Below are 15,792 nucleotides of genomic sequence, written 5' to 3' on the forward strand. Positions count from 1 at the left end.
TTTGCAAAGAGAGCAGATATTCATCATTTTCCCTTTCCCCTGTGACATCACTTGTTACTTATTACCATCCCAGAATGACAGGCTTAGCTCAGAGCTTGAGCGCACAGGGATGCAATTAAGACATAGTGTGTCATAACATCTCGTGTGTGTGTGTCTGTGAGGGACCCAGAGAGAAGGGTAGAAGGAGAATGTCCGGAGGTGGCAGTAGGAGATGTAGATCCATTAAAATTGATGCGGTTTGACTCCAGAAACTCATGCTGTACAGTACTTTAATGATGTCATAGTGCAGGGGGACCCTACAGCACATGAGAACTAGAGTGGACAGTATCATAGCGACATGTTCAGTATTTAGTACCCTCTTCAATGCTCATGTGGATTTCAAATAATTACTCATGCATGCAAATTTGTGCTTGCACACAATATCACAAAATTAATATGAGGGATTTTGTATGTGCTATCACTGCTTTGCTTTGGCACTGATGGTCGGTACGAGTCCAGGTTTTCTATCACTTTCAGCTATCTTATCTGTGTTTGGTTGAGTGTGTGTATGTGGATTATTCTCTCTCCTAATCAAAGATATCCCCGTTGATAAGGTCTGACAATAGCTGACCGCTTAAAGGACACTAACGGCTTATCCTAAAGTCTTAAGAAACACAGCGCTGTTGTGGTTGCTCAGGAGAAACTTTCGATAACATTGTGGTTGGTTGGTTTTATTCTAGACTAGAGCATCTGTCTTGTGTCTGCTCTAGAACGGCACACTGTAACTCTTTTTTGGTGTGTTTGTTCTAGTGTGGCCTTCTCTGTAGATTGTCTCTCCAATAGAAAAGCTGTAATGGCGCTGTCACATTTAACTTCGCACTGCAGAATTCAGTGGCCGAAATACAGTCATCTAAATGGGAATCCGCGCGATCGTCAGAAGAATTTACCCTTGCGGATTTTGTGTGGCGTTCATGTTTGGTGAACTTTGGCAGGTGAATTTGCCACATTGACCAATAGAAAGTTGGTTCGTTTGACAGTGAGCTCTGTGTGGGCAGTACACAGCTACACTGAATATTCACAATAGAAAATGATAGCATTTTAAAAGAATTTTATTTATTTATTTATTTTGCAATTTATTTAACTCTTCCAGAGTATAAAGTGCAGCATTAAAAAGAGGCTTCTTGGCAATTCATTGTTTTTTTTTGTTGTTCTTTTTTTTGGTTTCACAAGTGCTCAGCACCAGCACACACCTTCTTCATGGGCAGAATTTTGCGGTGCAAAGGTATATGTGACCACACTTTAAGGAGCTTTTCGATTCTGGAAGCGGTGTCATTTTTGGGATGTTTTCTAGAGCCTGTTCTTAATGGCAAGAGCTGCTTTAGAACAGCTGTCTGAAACCCTCTGAGGAGCAGCTCTTATTGTAGTATTTATCAGCTCTAGAGCTGTTCCCTGTATCACAGAGTGTGTTCTAGAGCATTTCACTCTGTAGTTTGTTTGCTGCTTTAGAACAGCTGTCTGAAACATCTGGAGTGTTCTAGAGCAGCTTTTGTTTTATTTATCAGCTCTAGAGCACCTCCCTGTAACGTTTTGGAGTGTATGTGCTCTAGAGCATCTCCCTCTGTAGCATGTTGCTTCTTTAAAACAGCTGTGTAAAACCCTCTGGAGAGTTCTAGAGCAGCTCTTGTTGTAGTATTTATCAGCTCTAGAATAGTTCCCTGTAATGTTTAGGAGTTTTTGTGTTCTAGAGCATCTCCATTTGTAGTGTGTTACTGTTTTTTAACAGTTAAGAGCAGTTTTTCGTTAGAGAATATCTGCTCTAGAGCTGCTCTTTATAACCTTATCTGTGTTTGTTTGTTCTTGAGCAGCTCTTTGTAGACTGTTGCTGCTCTTGAACATTCTAAAAATTTAGTTCAGAATCACTTTACATTGTCCAAGTGCTCTAGAATAGCTCACTTTGGCACTGTGTAATGTTTTGCAGAGCAACTCTTTCCAGAAAGAGTGTCTGCTCTAGAAAAGCTGCCTTTATCCCTCTGGAGTGTGTTTGTTCTAGAACATCTCTCTCTGTTGTGCATTGCTGCTTTGAAACAGTTCATTTTATGTAGAGCAGTTTTTACAATAGAAAATATCTGCTCTAGAGCTGCTCTTTGCATCCCTCTGTGTTTTTGTGTTCTAGAGCAGCTCTTTGCATAGTGTCGCTGCTCTAGAAGATTCTATAGAGATGCATGTTTGTCCTAGAGCAGCCTGTGTTTTGGAGCAGCTCTCTCTGTTGTGTGCCACTGCTCTAGAAAACATTCACTGCAGAGGGTTGAAGACAGCTGTTCTAGAAAAGGTACTTCCCTAAAAATTATCTTCTAATGAGCCACTCTTTGTTACATTTAAGTGTGCATTAAAATAACAGCTTGTAACCCTATGAGTGTTTGTTCTAGAGCAGTGTGTTTGATCTAGAGCAGATTCCTATGTTTTGTGTTAATAAAGATTATCTCTTAAGAGCAGCTATGTGTAATACTTGTGTACTGAAAGAACTGCTCTAGAGCTGCTCACTGTAAATCTTTTTTTGAGTGTGTTTGTCCAAGTGTGGCTCTATTTAACCCACTGAAGTGTTCTAGGGCAGCTTTTATTTTGAATATTATATTGTTTCAAGCTTATCAAACTTCAGGCTAACAAGTTTGAAAATTCAAACATACATATTTGTGATTCAACATAAATCTCTCTTTGCTTCTGTGTGATTTACAGAAACGTTGATGGACACTCGGACTGCCACAGCAGAGCTTGGGTGGACGGCGTACCCTTCCTCAGGGGTGAGTGTGTGTGTTTGCATGAATGAATGACCTACAGAACTGCTCACACTACATTAAAACACTTACTATGTGTGCTTTATTTTTAGAAAAGCACATGAAACTGGAACCTCCTTGTATTCACCCTTCATCAAAAAGCCTTTGAGAGAAAAGAGTGACTAAATGATTTCAGATTAGCTCTAAAATTCACTGTAAAATATGTTTGTACTCCAGGTGTTGTTATCCCCCTCTCTGAACAGTGAAATTAAGCAATCAATGTCACACACAAACACACACACACACGTTGGGTTTTCATGTTTTGTGAGGACTCTCCATAGACATAATGGTTTTTATACTGTACAAACTTTATATTCTATACCCTAACCCTAACCCCACCCCTAAACCTAACCCTCACAGGAAACTTTCTGCATTTTAACATTTTTACAAGCTGTTTTCCTCATGGGGACTGACTGATTGTCCCCACAATGTCAAAAATGTCAGGTTTTACTATCCTTGTGGGGACATTTGGTCCCCACAGCGTAGGGAATATCTGGACACACACACACACACACATCTCTTTCTCTCCCAACTGAAGGGCACAATGTGAAGCCCTCATTGCACAATCGCCATACGCATTACACTTCACAGTTCACATTCAAGACTTAATGGCATAATGGGTCCACTTAAGCTAAAAAAGCACCTCTGAATCTGTCTAAATGTGAGAGCAGGTCTGCTGTGATGACAGCCATAGATAGCACTGCTGAACCTGCAGATAAATATAGTGGTTTAATTTAACTCCAGCTAGGGCACGAAAAAGAGAGATACGGTATGAGGAAAATGAAGGAAAATAGAATGGGTGGTAAAACTGAATTCTTATGCATTCTCACAAACACAGCTTTATAATGCATGAGTGATTTTGTTTATTTTGTCTGACTTATGTTCATCAATGTATTGCGTCGTTCCTCTCGTGTCACTTTTATTGAAATCATTTGCCAGCCAAGTCCCCCCTCAATGTCCATCCATCCGTTTGACCAGCTGTGGTTTAAAATTAGTAATGAAAGTATCCACAGATAGTCATTGTGGGCCACGCTGACACACACACGCTAAAGACGTAAGCATCTGACAGTGATGGACAGGCAGCCTAGTGAGGGGAAATCTATTAGCTCATCAAATGTCCTACTAAAAACAACTATATTTCTTTCCTGCTGTATAAGTGGCGCTTTTAAGCCAAGCATCACTATTACTATTGCTCAGACGCAGTGCAGCCCTACTTATTAAGCGACATAAGTGGCTGCATATGGCCACCAGGGGCCCCCCTACCACTGGTTCAGTATAGCCAAATAATTATTTGCAATACGTGCAAATAACACTGCCCTCACAGCCCGGCTATATGCATGTCAATAGTGCGATGGAACTGTCAGAACTATACAAATATTGCATAAGCTTTGAAGACATGGAAAGATAAGCATGTGAATTTGACAGGCTTCAGCCTAAGATCTAGTGTAGTGATATTAGTATGACTGATGATTAAAAATGCGTACGATCCAGTTCATGTTTGTTTTTTGCCAATTTCACTATTTTTCCATTATCGATCCATGTAAGCGAAGACAGACAGTGGCTGTACGCCATTGGAAAGTCATTTATTTTCAATAAAAATGAACACAAAAGGTGTAAATAAAGTTGCTCTACCAGCAATGAGTTTAAGTTCTGTCACAATATTTATACTACAAACGTGTATGTTGTTAGATTATATACTGTTTTATAATACATCAGTGGCATGTGCCACTATTTAAAAAGTTTAAATAGTATCTACCACACCTACATTTGGTAATTTAATTCTGTCTTATATAAGACAGAATTAAATTACCAAATGTAGGTGTGGTAGATACTATTTAAACTTTTTAATATATAATATATATATATATATATATATATATATATATATATATATATATATATATATATATATATATATATTTTTTACATTTAAATGTAATATATTTTGTTTTCCTGAATAGAGTGTTTTTCAAAGGTGCTGAAATTGTGTTTCTTCATTTCTTTTTTCCCACTTCATCCTCTCTTTCTGTGGATCACATGAGGAGATTTAACCCTGATCGTCCTTCACACACACTGTTTACTGCTTTCACCATTTATCCGCATTTATTCTCACAGCTGCCCCCTCCAACACACACACCCACACATACACATACCTCTATTTCGTCCCTGCTTTCCATTAGTCCCCCTCTGCTTTTCTCTTACAGAAATCCTAAAAATCCCAAAGTCTTCGCAGACCTCAGCTGTCCCATTCTCACATCTTGATTCAGATTGGCTGATCATTCCCAACACACAGTCCCTCTGTCTCAGTGATTATCTTTCACGCCTGCTTGTCCTATCCCTCACCCAGAGGTCAAGGGTCACCTGCATCTCAAACAACCCATATTTAATTAATTGTCATGGTCTGTGTGTGTGTGTGTGTGTGTGTGTGTGTGTGTGTGTGTGAATGCTCCCAGGAGACTTTCAGAGATGAATATATAAATATTAATTATAATTAGTATATAATAATATAAAGTATTAAATTAGAATAATTATATACTTATATATTAAGCTTATATTTATTTTTAATATAATACTCAAATAGTAATTATAATACTTCAATATACATTTTAAATGCATGATGTACTTGATAAATACTGTATATAAACATCAAATAATTTTATATGATATTAAATAATTAAATTTTTTTGCATATAAACTATTTAAAGTATGTTATATCTTTTATATATATTTATATTTAATATAGCTATTATTAGAATAAATAAATGAATATCTGCGCATGTAAGTAAAATACGTCTACTAGTGTGCTGCCCGTAGCATAATCTCCTTTCCTCTTGTCATGCCAAGCGTACTGGATGTAAATCAAAGTCATTATCTCATTTTGTGGAGCATGCTGGTGTATAGCATGAACAAACATATTACTCATGTGCCTTTTGTGTAATTTATGGGATTCAGGGCTTTGCGATGGATATGTGTACGTGAATTAATTTGCCGAGCTGTGTCACTCGAGACTCTTAGATTGTCACTTTGATTTAGCTTCTTTTTCCCATCCGACCTGCCATGTAACAGGAGCAGATACTTCTGGATATTTACAGCAGTAACAGGGTAAACAAACTCTGCCATTGGATATTGTGTGTGTGTGTGTGTGTGGATTTCAACATTCATATAAATAATCCTGAACACAACACTACCAAAGAAATCATAACAGTTTTAAACACTTTTGATCTGACTCAGCATGTAGATGGACCCACACACAATCGCGGAAACACTCTTGATCTGTTCATTAGTAAGGGTTTGAACATTTCATCCACTATAATTAAGGACGCCGCGCTATCTGACCATTTCTGTATTTTATTTGAAATATTGATTTCTCCTGCCACTGAAGTCAGATCTGTCTCTGTCAAAAAGAGGTACATATATGAGAACGCTAGTGTGTAATTTAGCAAGGTTATATCTTTGAAACCGAGTATATCCACAGACTGTGTTGATGTTCTCCTCGATAACTTTAACTCAAAATTTACAAATGCTATTGATGGCATTGCTCCTGTAAAGGTCAGGACGATCACTGGCAGGCATAAAGCACCTTGGAGAAACACAACAGCAGTGAAAAACATGAAAAGAAAATGGAGGAAAGCAGAATGAACGTGTCAGAAAACACAACTTGAAGTCCATTATAATATCTATAAAGACAGCCTCCATGCTTTCAATTCAGAACTAGGCACAGCTAGGCAGACCTTCTTCTCAAACATTATTAACAGCAATATAAACAACACCGCACTCTTTTTGCTACTGTAGATAGACTTACAACCCCCCAACACAGGTTGCCTGTGAAAAGCTCTCTGACAGCAAGTGCAACGAGTTTGCATCTTTTTTTCATGAAGAAGATAAATGATATTAGAATGGCGATCAGCTCATCCTCATGTTGCACTGAGGTCAGAAAGCACCCACCACAAAAACTTCAGAAATTAGTCACTATGTCTGATCCTTAATGATATTCGGCTAAATACTGATTCAGGCAAAATATCAGTGCTGGTATTATTAGATCTCAGTGCTGCTTTTGAAACTGTTGACCACAACATTCTCCTAGACAGATTGGAAAACTGGGTAGGGCTCTCTTGGACGGTCCTCAGCTAGTTCTTATCTAGAAGGGAGGGGTTTCTATAGGCAACTATGAATCCGAGTGGACAACCATGAAGTGTGGAGTCCCACAAGGCTCAGTTCTTGCACCGCTCCTGTTCAACCTGTATATGCTCCCACTAGGCCAAATTATGAAAAAAGAACCAAATTACATACCATAGCTTTGCAGACGACACCCAGATCTGTCTAGCCCAATCACCAAATGACAACAGCCCCATAGACTCTCTGTGCTAGTGCATTGATGAAATTAGCAGTTGGATGTGCCAAAACTTCCTTCAGTTAAACAACAAACAGGGGTAATTGTATTTGGCAACAAAGGCAAAATTCCAAAGGTGAATACATACCTTAACTCTAAGGGTCAAAAGACAAAAAATCAAGTAAGAAATCTTGGTGTAATTTTGGAGTCAGACCATAGTTTCAGTAGTCACATCAAAGCAATAACTAAATCAGCCTACTATTATCTAAAAAAATATAGCCAGAATTAGATGTTTTGTATCCAGTCAAGACTTAGAGAAACTTGTTCATGCATTCATCACCAGTAGTAGGGATGTGCCCAAAGCCGAATACCTTATTTGGAAAGGCATGAATAATGACTTCAAAACGAATAACAGATTCATCCAAATAATATAAAAAAATATTCGTATGACTGATTATCCAGGAGGAACAAGGATAAAGCGACATTTTAAATAAATATATCCAAAAATACAAAGAACTGATGAATCTTGCAGCCAATATTTCTAAAATGCAATGTGCATGTTGTGATTTTGGATCGGATGGGCACGGTCTCGACTCCGTTTGTGGTCTCTGTTAATTGTGCGCATCTGGAGCTTGTCAAGTGTAACATTAAGATACAACATCATATACACTTTCCACTTCTTGAAATGTCTATGTTAATGCATCACACGATTCACACATGATTCCCATGTATTCATTTATAGCCTAAACCTGAGCTCGATGTTAAATTCCTGACCTGAAGTGATGATTTCACGTCGGAGCTCGTCTGTCCATCTTTTAAAGTTGACCACATTTATATAGACATCAGCGATTATGGAAATTATCTGGTTAAAACTTTATTCTGAAAAAAAAAAAGTTCAAGTTTAAATTCTCCATAGAATATTCATCTATTCGGAATATTCCTCCTTCTGTAAAATGAAGAAACTGAAACATGCTCCATCTTTTTTTTTCTACTTCTTTAAACTGTGCTACCTCTGGTAAGGCACTATATAAATTTAACATTGTTATTATTATTATTATTATTATTATTATTATTATTATTATTATTATTATTATTAAACTAAATAATGGTGTCTTATCATAAAAATTTCTGATAGATTTACGGGACTTTCACCTGTTTCGCTATATTTATTTTATTTTACTTTCTTTTAATGTTTTAATTTGTATTGATTATTTTCTGCAAAATGTGTGCTTGACATTTCACATTTTGCTTGACACCTCCTGCCTTCAGAATAATGCTGTTATACATGTACAGACAAACAGTTTCATGCAGATATTAATATCAGAAATACCAGGAGAAACCAAAGTTAACAACATATTCCACAGTTAATGTAGCCTACAAATTCAGCTTCATCTGGTAAGAAAAAAAAAAAAAAAAAAAAAAAAAAAAATATATATATATATATATATATATATATATATATTAAATAATAGTTGTATAATAATAATAATAATAATAATAATAATAATAATAATACTTAATATTATTATTATTATTATGCTATTAGTATGAAAAGGCATTTACAAAGCATGTATTATTAATAGAAATTATAAATGTAAGAGTAACATTTAAAAATGGGCATTTCATTTAGTTTTGTCAAGGTCTGCATATACAGTATCTCCCAGACTCTATTTGTACCAAAGTCATTTATTAAAGAGTTTGACAAAATATTATTTGATTTTGTGTGGAAAAACAAGCCTCATTACTTAAAAAAAAGAAAAAATTAAAAAAACTATAATATGCAATCCACAAGATCAGGGTGGTTTGAATGTTTTGGATTTCACAACTTCGAATTAGGGCTAAAATGATTAGTCGACATTATCGACGACAACAATAAAAAATTGTCGACAGAAACTTTTGTTATTGAATAGTCATTTGATCTCGTTTAATGTAACATGAGATCAGATATGACATTAATGATGGAACACGAGAGCAGCACTTCAGCTCGTGCCTGACAGTGGAGAGGAAGAAGACACAGCTTACAGTCCAGACGAACTCCAAACTTTCCAAACAGCTTCAGGTGATGTAGATCGCAAGGTATGAGGAAATTATACAAAAATATAAAATAATAAAATACAGAAGCACTCCCGTTGTGAAATACAGCGGAGCCGGAGCTGCGGTTTCACTGGAGCGAAACTTGCATGTCAGCATCTTTAAAGGAAACACCTCATTGTTATACCTTTAATGCATCCTTCATTAAAGTTCAAATAATAAGAAAGCAGGTCATGTAAATAAGTATAAACTCTGAAACTGGCATATCTCTGTGTGGTCAGCGCTGCTTCTATGAGTCGCGTGAAATGACCCAATCTAAGGGGGAGAGATTGAAACTGCACCCGGCTGATGTACACTCTGGCACGCTCATCCCTCGCGCACACTTACTCCAGTTAGATTATAACATGATGGCTTGCCATGAAGTGAATCATAGTACATACACTGGCAGCCAAATGTTTGGAATAATGTACAGATTTTGCTCTTTCGGAAGGAAATTGGTACTTTAATTCACCAAAGTGACATTCAACTGATCACAAAGTATAGTCAGGACATTACTGAGGTAAAACACAGCACAAAAAGTCATTTTTGATCAAATCTAGACAGGCCCCATTTTGCTCTTTCAGAAGGAAATTGGTACTTTAATTCACCAAAGTGGCATTCAACTGATCACAAAGTATAGTCAGGACATTACTGATGTAAAACACAGCACAAAGATCATTTTTGATCAAATTTAGACAGGCCCCATTTCCAACACCTTATCCTTGAGTAATCATGCTAAATTGCTCATTTGGAACAAGAAAATTGCTTGCCATTATATCAAACACAACTGAAAGCTTTTTAATTTCGTTAAATGAAGCTTAACATTGTCTTTGTGTTTGTTTTTGAGTTGCCACAGTATACAATAGACTGGCATGTCTTAAGGTCAATATTAGGTCAAAAATGGCAAAAAAGAAACAGCTTTCTCTAGAAACTCATCAGTCAATCATTGTTTTGAGGAGTGAAGGCTATACAATGCTTGAAATTGCCAAAAAACTGAAGATTTAATACAAAGGTGTACACTACAGTCTTCAAAGACAAAGGACAACTGGCTCTAACAAGGACAGAAAGAGATGTGGAAGGCCAGATGTTCAACTAAACAAGAGAATAAGTACATCAGGGTCTCTAGTTTGAGAAATAGATGCCTCACATGTCCTCAGCTGACAGCTTCATTGAATTCTACCTGCTCAACACCAGTTTCATGTACAACAGTAAAGAGAAGACTCAGGGGTGCAGGCCTTATGGGAAGAATTGCAAAGAAAAAGCCACTTTTGAAACAGAAAAACAAAAAGAAAAGGTTGGAGTGGGCAAAGAAACACAGACATTGGACAACATATAATTGGAAAAGAGTGTTATGGATCTTAACCCCATTGAGCTTTTGTGGGATCAGCTAGACTGTAAGGTGCGTTAGAAGTGTCCGACAAGACAGCCACATCTATGGCAAGTGCTAGGAAGCATGGGGTGAAATGTCATATATAAATAAACTTGCCTTGCCATGTGTGTGTGTGTGTGTGTGTGTGTTTGCATAACATTAAAAAAATTCCCAAGTCATCTTAAGGCATCATAATTATTTCATGTGAAAAAACACAAACACACACATACCTTGGAGCTAAAAGATTTCATGTAAGAAACGTACAGACTGATGCATCCAATGTTAACATTTTCTCGTATCCCAACTTTAATCTGAAAAAAAATTTCTAGCATCATCAATTGTAACAGAAAGAAATACAAATAAAAAAAAATAATCACTGTTTTCTAAAAGATTCCAAGAAAACTCCCCTCGTCTTCCATTGGTTATACAAACAGATACAGTAGTTCTGCTCTAAACGCGTGCCATTGGTCGAGGTAGTGTTGCTGTGTCGGGCTGGAAGGGCCACTCAAACAAACTCACAGAGCCACAGAGCCACTCTGTTACACTTTTAGGTGAAATCAACCTACAAATGGCTTACTTTGTTGACTCTCTATATTAAGTTGGGATAGGAGAAATAATTTAAATGCTCAACTATAAGTAAGACCTCTCGGCTGTAGTGTGAGAAAGTAAAAATGTGTGTGTGTTTGAGTGCTAAATACTTTCATTGAAGTGTCCCCAGTCACTTTGCTCTTGTGTTCTTCTGAAAGCAATTTCTTCTTTCACTCACCCCTCTGTCCTTCTCTCTAAAACTCTAAACAAGGACACTTTCCTCTGCTGTTTTCTCTTGGCTCATTCACAGCCTTCCCTGAGCGCACTGCTTTTCAGATGCTCTGCGTCTCATCTTCTCTTTATTTATTTTTTTATTTCTCCCTCTTTTTCTAATGTCCTTCATCTCTCTCTCTCTCTCTCTCTCTCTCTCTCTCTCTCTCTCTGTTCTCTGTTCTCTGTCCTGCTGACTGCTTTCTTTATCTTGGTGCTAAGCATCCACTGGCAGAGAGCTCTGTCACACTCTTCTCCTCTTTTTTTCTTTCTTTTTCTCTTTCTTTTTCTTTCATTCTTTCTTTCTTTCTTTCTTTCAAGATAAACATTCTTTCTTCTTTCTTTCAAGAAAAACATACTAATAGATAGATAGATAGATAGATATACAGATACAGTAGATATACTGTACATACAGATATAGATAGACCACATTGAAAATCTGGGATTGTTTTTTTTTTGTTTTTTTTATCCTGGAAATAAACACAATTTTAGAGATTTGAAAAATGTAAAAAGAGGCATTATAATTTCAAATGAATGAGAAATATTTTAGATTCATAGACCTGGAGAAGTGAATTGAAGTAAGAGGGTGCGGTTTCATTGGCTGTCTTGAAGGCCAGAGTCAAAGCCTTGATTTTGATGTGGCCAGCTACAGGTAGCCAGTGAAGTGAAATCAAGAGTGGGGTGTCATGATCCATTTTTGACTGATTGAAGACCAGATGCGCTTCTGCATTCTGGACCATCTGCAGTGGCTTAAAAGTGTTAGCTTATAGGCTGGCCAACAAAGCATTACAGAAGTCCAGTCTTTGTGGGAGGTAAAATTAAGCTGGTCATCTACCACCACTCCCAGGTTTGAGCAGTTCTGGTTGGTGTTAGTGTAGTTGAACCAAGATGAATAGTGAGGTTTTGGTCAAAATAATGGTTTGCTGGGATCACAAAGAGTTCTGTCTTGGCAAGGTTGTGCTGAAGGAGGCATTTCTTCATCCAGGCCGAAATGTCCGAAAAGCAGGCAGAGATACGCGCTACGAGACAGTAGGGTCATCAGGCTGGAATGACAGGTAGAGCTGCTTGTCATCTGCATAGCAGTGGTAGGAAAAGCTATGTGCCTCGATCAGTCTGAGTGATATTGTGTACAGTATATTGAGAAGAGGAAGGGTTCAAGTACTGATCCTTGAGGAACACCAGTAGTCAGCTGGTGTGACTTGGACACTTCTCCTCTCCAGGAGACCTTGAAAGATCTGCCAATGAGGTATGATTCAACCTATCCAAGTGTAGTTCCTGTGATGCCCAGGTCAGATAGGGTGGACAGGAGAATCTTGTCTCGACTACTGTCAGGTTATGTGTTGGTTTTTTGAGCAGTAGGGTTACTCAAGCCTGCTTTAATGTATTGGGAAAGTTTCCTGTTGTGAGAGATGTGTTGATAATATGTGTGAGGGTGGGTAAGATTGATGGAGAGGCAACTTGCATAAGATGTGAGGGGATAGGGTCAAATGGACTGTGTCAAAAGCAGCAGACAAGTAAAAGGAGGATGAGGACTGATGATTTGGAGTTAGCTCTTGCCAGTCGCAGGGTTTCAGCTACTGACAAGAAGGCAGTCTCTGTTGAGTGTACTTTTTTGAAGCCAGACTGATGTCTCTCGATTAGGTTGTTCTGTGTGAGAAAAGCAGACAACTGTTTGAAAACGACTGTAGTGAGAATCACACTGGCACCAATTGAAATGAACTGGGCCTCACACAAGACACCAAAGTATGTGGTGATTTTTGATCACAAGTCACTTAAGGTATGTATGAGTGTGTGTTTATTAATATCAGACAGCCCCTCCCTCCATCCTTGGGACACCAGCTAAGTTTCACCTTAACAGTAAAAGAATGTTCCAAAAGGACCATTCAATAAATTAGAAATATGTAAATTGGAGGGAAATGGTCATCTGATTAATCTGAAGGATTCATGAGAGTCGGCCTAACCCTTTAGAGCTCTTCTGTATCATCAACACAAGGAACACACAGTTGTAATAACATGAGTTTTATGTACAAAAAGATAAACAATAATAACTAACAAAACCTACAAATGGTACTGATATGCTAAATGCATAGGATGGAAAGATATCAATGGCAAAGTATGACTATTATCTTATGAAAGATAAATAGCTGTTTCGCTGTTAATAAATAAGGTGAAAACCTTATTCCTAATTAAACAATAATGCAAAGATTATTTACAAAACATTTGATACACAGGTTATGCAATCTAAATAACATTAGAAAATCATAAACTGATAGTATACGCTAATGCCAAGGTCTCTAGAAAGAGGTTTAGTAAAGATATTTACATTCTCCTTGCTCGATTGATGAGTTTGGTAATATTGACGTCTTCCACTGGGGCTCAGGGCCACATTACAGTGGGGAAGGAGCTGGATTCCGTTTTAACAGCCTTGGACATGAAGGAGCTGAGGAATGCTGATCTCCTGGAAGCACCAAGAGGGTTCTTGCAATCTGGAACATGCAGATATACTGCCCTTATGTCAGTGCATGATTCATCATCTGGAACACACAGATGCACAAAACTTGAAGAGAGGGTTTGCTCACCAGATCTAAACCTTGTTGCTGTAGTTATCTCCTTGGTATAGGGATTCCAAACTTGGCATTGCAAAAGCCTCTTGTAGTGAGACTTGGTACTTGGTCGATCTTCTTCTGTCTCAGAACTAATACTAAGAACGTTGGATGATCTGTTATCCTCTCTCTCTCATGGAGTGAGTCTTTGCATGTTGGTTGGTTTGTATTCTGTTACATTTCCTACCACTCAGGCCAGAGATTCAAAATGTTCATTATTAATCTGTTAATGCCTCTCTTGTAGAGTGAGACCATAATGGAGAAGTGTTATTATTGTGTTATTGCAGGGGCCTTGGTAGCTCAGTGGTAAAAGACGCTGGATACCACCCCTGGAGTTCGCTAGTTCACTAGTTCGAATCCCAGGACATGCTGAGTGACTCCAGCCAGGTCTCCTAAGCAACTAAATTGGCCTGGTTGCTAGGGAGGGTAGAGTCACATGGGGTAACCTCCTCGTGGTCGCTATAATGTGGTTCGTTGTCGGTGGGGCGCATGGTGAGTTGAGCGCCAAGGCCTCGGTGGATGGTGTGAAGCCTCCACACACGCTATGTCTCCGTGGCAATGCGCTCAACAAGCCACGTGATAAGATGCGCAGGTTGATGGTCTCAGACGCGGAGGCAAATCCTCTGCCACCCGGATTGAGGTGAATCACTACGTGACCATGAGGACTTAAAAGCGCACTGCGTATTGGCCATTCCAAATTGGGTGAAAAAGTAATAAATAAATAAATAAATATAAATAATTCTTGCTTATTGCTCCCAAACTCGAACAGCCGGGAACTCCGTATGAAGGTGTGGCTGTTGTAAGGATGCTTAATACCTTCCTGATGAAGAGAAGAGATTTCTGTTTGGCACCTTCCTGTTTCAGGGTTATGATTGGCTGCTGACATCAGAGGGGGTCTACACAGTGTGGCTTACCCTCCCTTCTCTGTGTGGAACATTTGCATATTTTAAAGTACATAGTTAGAACAATGTCTTTAAAGTCTCATCTATGCATTGCTCCTTTTCCAAACCATTTCACAAATACTATTGGTATTTTTCTGAAGATATAGAGACCAAACATGATATTGAAAGATTAAACATTATGCATGCATTAATTTATACCACCATAGTTCAGTTTGTGTGAACTATTGTGCTAATTGAACAACTGCAATTTACATAAACAGTTCTGTGAATAAACATGGAGTGGATGTGTTGCAGTTGGTTTTCATGTTAGGAATAAAAGTTTGTGTGTAAAGATTTGTCTTTGTGGCTTTTTTGCCACATGGTAAGTTAATGCTGCTTCGAGAGGTCTTGAAGAATTTTATGGTCCTTCTCACCTCTGGCCTTAGGATGAGGGGTTTGAGAGGTTGCTAAGAAACCACACATGGACCAATGAGAAGTGTTTTCCAATGTGTTAGAAGGTCTTTCCTGCCTTGTGAGGGGTGTCTGGCAGTTGTCCGAGCTGCTTATCTGATGGCTGTGCTTCACATTTGTTTGTGTTGGTCCTGCCATGATCCAATCAAAATGGAGCAACTTTTCTTTGCCTTGAAAGTTAGAGAGGGGCTCTGCCATAAACTGGCTCATGGAATGTCATCTGGTTTTCAGCAGGAAAGTAGAAAGCCAAATGTTTGACAAAGAAAGACTGATCTATATTTGTCGACTACTGTCGGGTTGTGTGTTGGTTTTTTAAGCAGTGGGGTTACCCGAGCCTGCTTTAATGTATAGGGAAAGTTTTCTGTTGTGAGAGATGTGTTGATAATGTGTGTGAGTATGGGTAAGATTGATGGAGAGGCAGCTTGCATAAGATGTGAGGGGATAGGGTCAATTGGACAGG

At 38.2% G+C, this 15,792-nt stretch overlaps 1 protein-coding gene across 1 annotated transcript in view; it reads left to right on the forward strand.

The window, feature by feature from the left end:
- Window positions 1-15,792, forward strand: part of LOC127443107 (ephrin type-B receptor 1-B) — a 412,296-nt gene that overhangs the window by 131,531 nt on the left and 264,973 nt on the right. The window contains exon 2 of the mRNA XM_051701623.1: window positions 2,713-2,777. Coding sequence (XP_051557583.1) covers window positions 2,713-2,777 — 65 coding nt within the window. The remainder of the gene's footprint in view (window positions 1-2,712; window positions 2,778-15,792) is intronic.

Source organism: Myxocyprinus asiaticus, chromosome 6, assembly GCF_019703515.2.
Source record: "Myxocyprinus asiaticus isolate MX2 ecotype Aquarium Trade chromosome 6, UBuf_Myxa_2, whole genome shotgun sequence".
NCBI lineage: Eukaryota > Metazoa > Chordata > Actinopteri > Cypriniformes > Catostomidae > Myxocyprinus > Myxocyprinus asiaticus.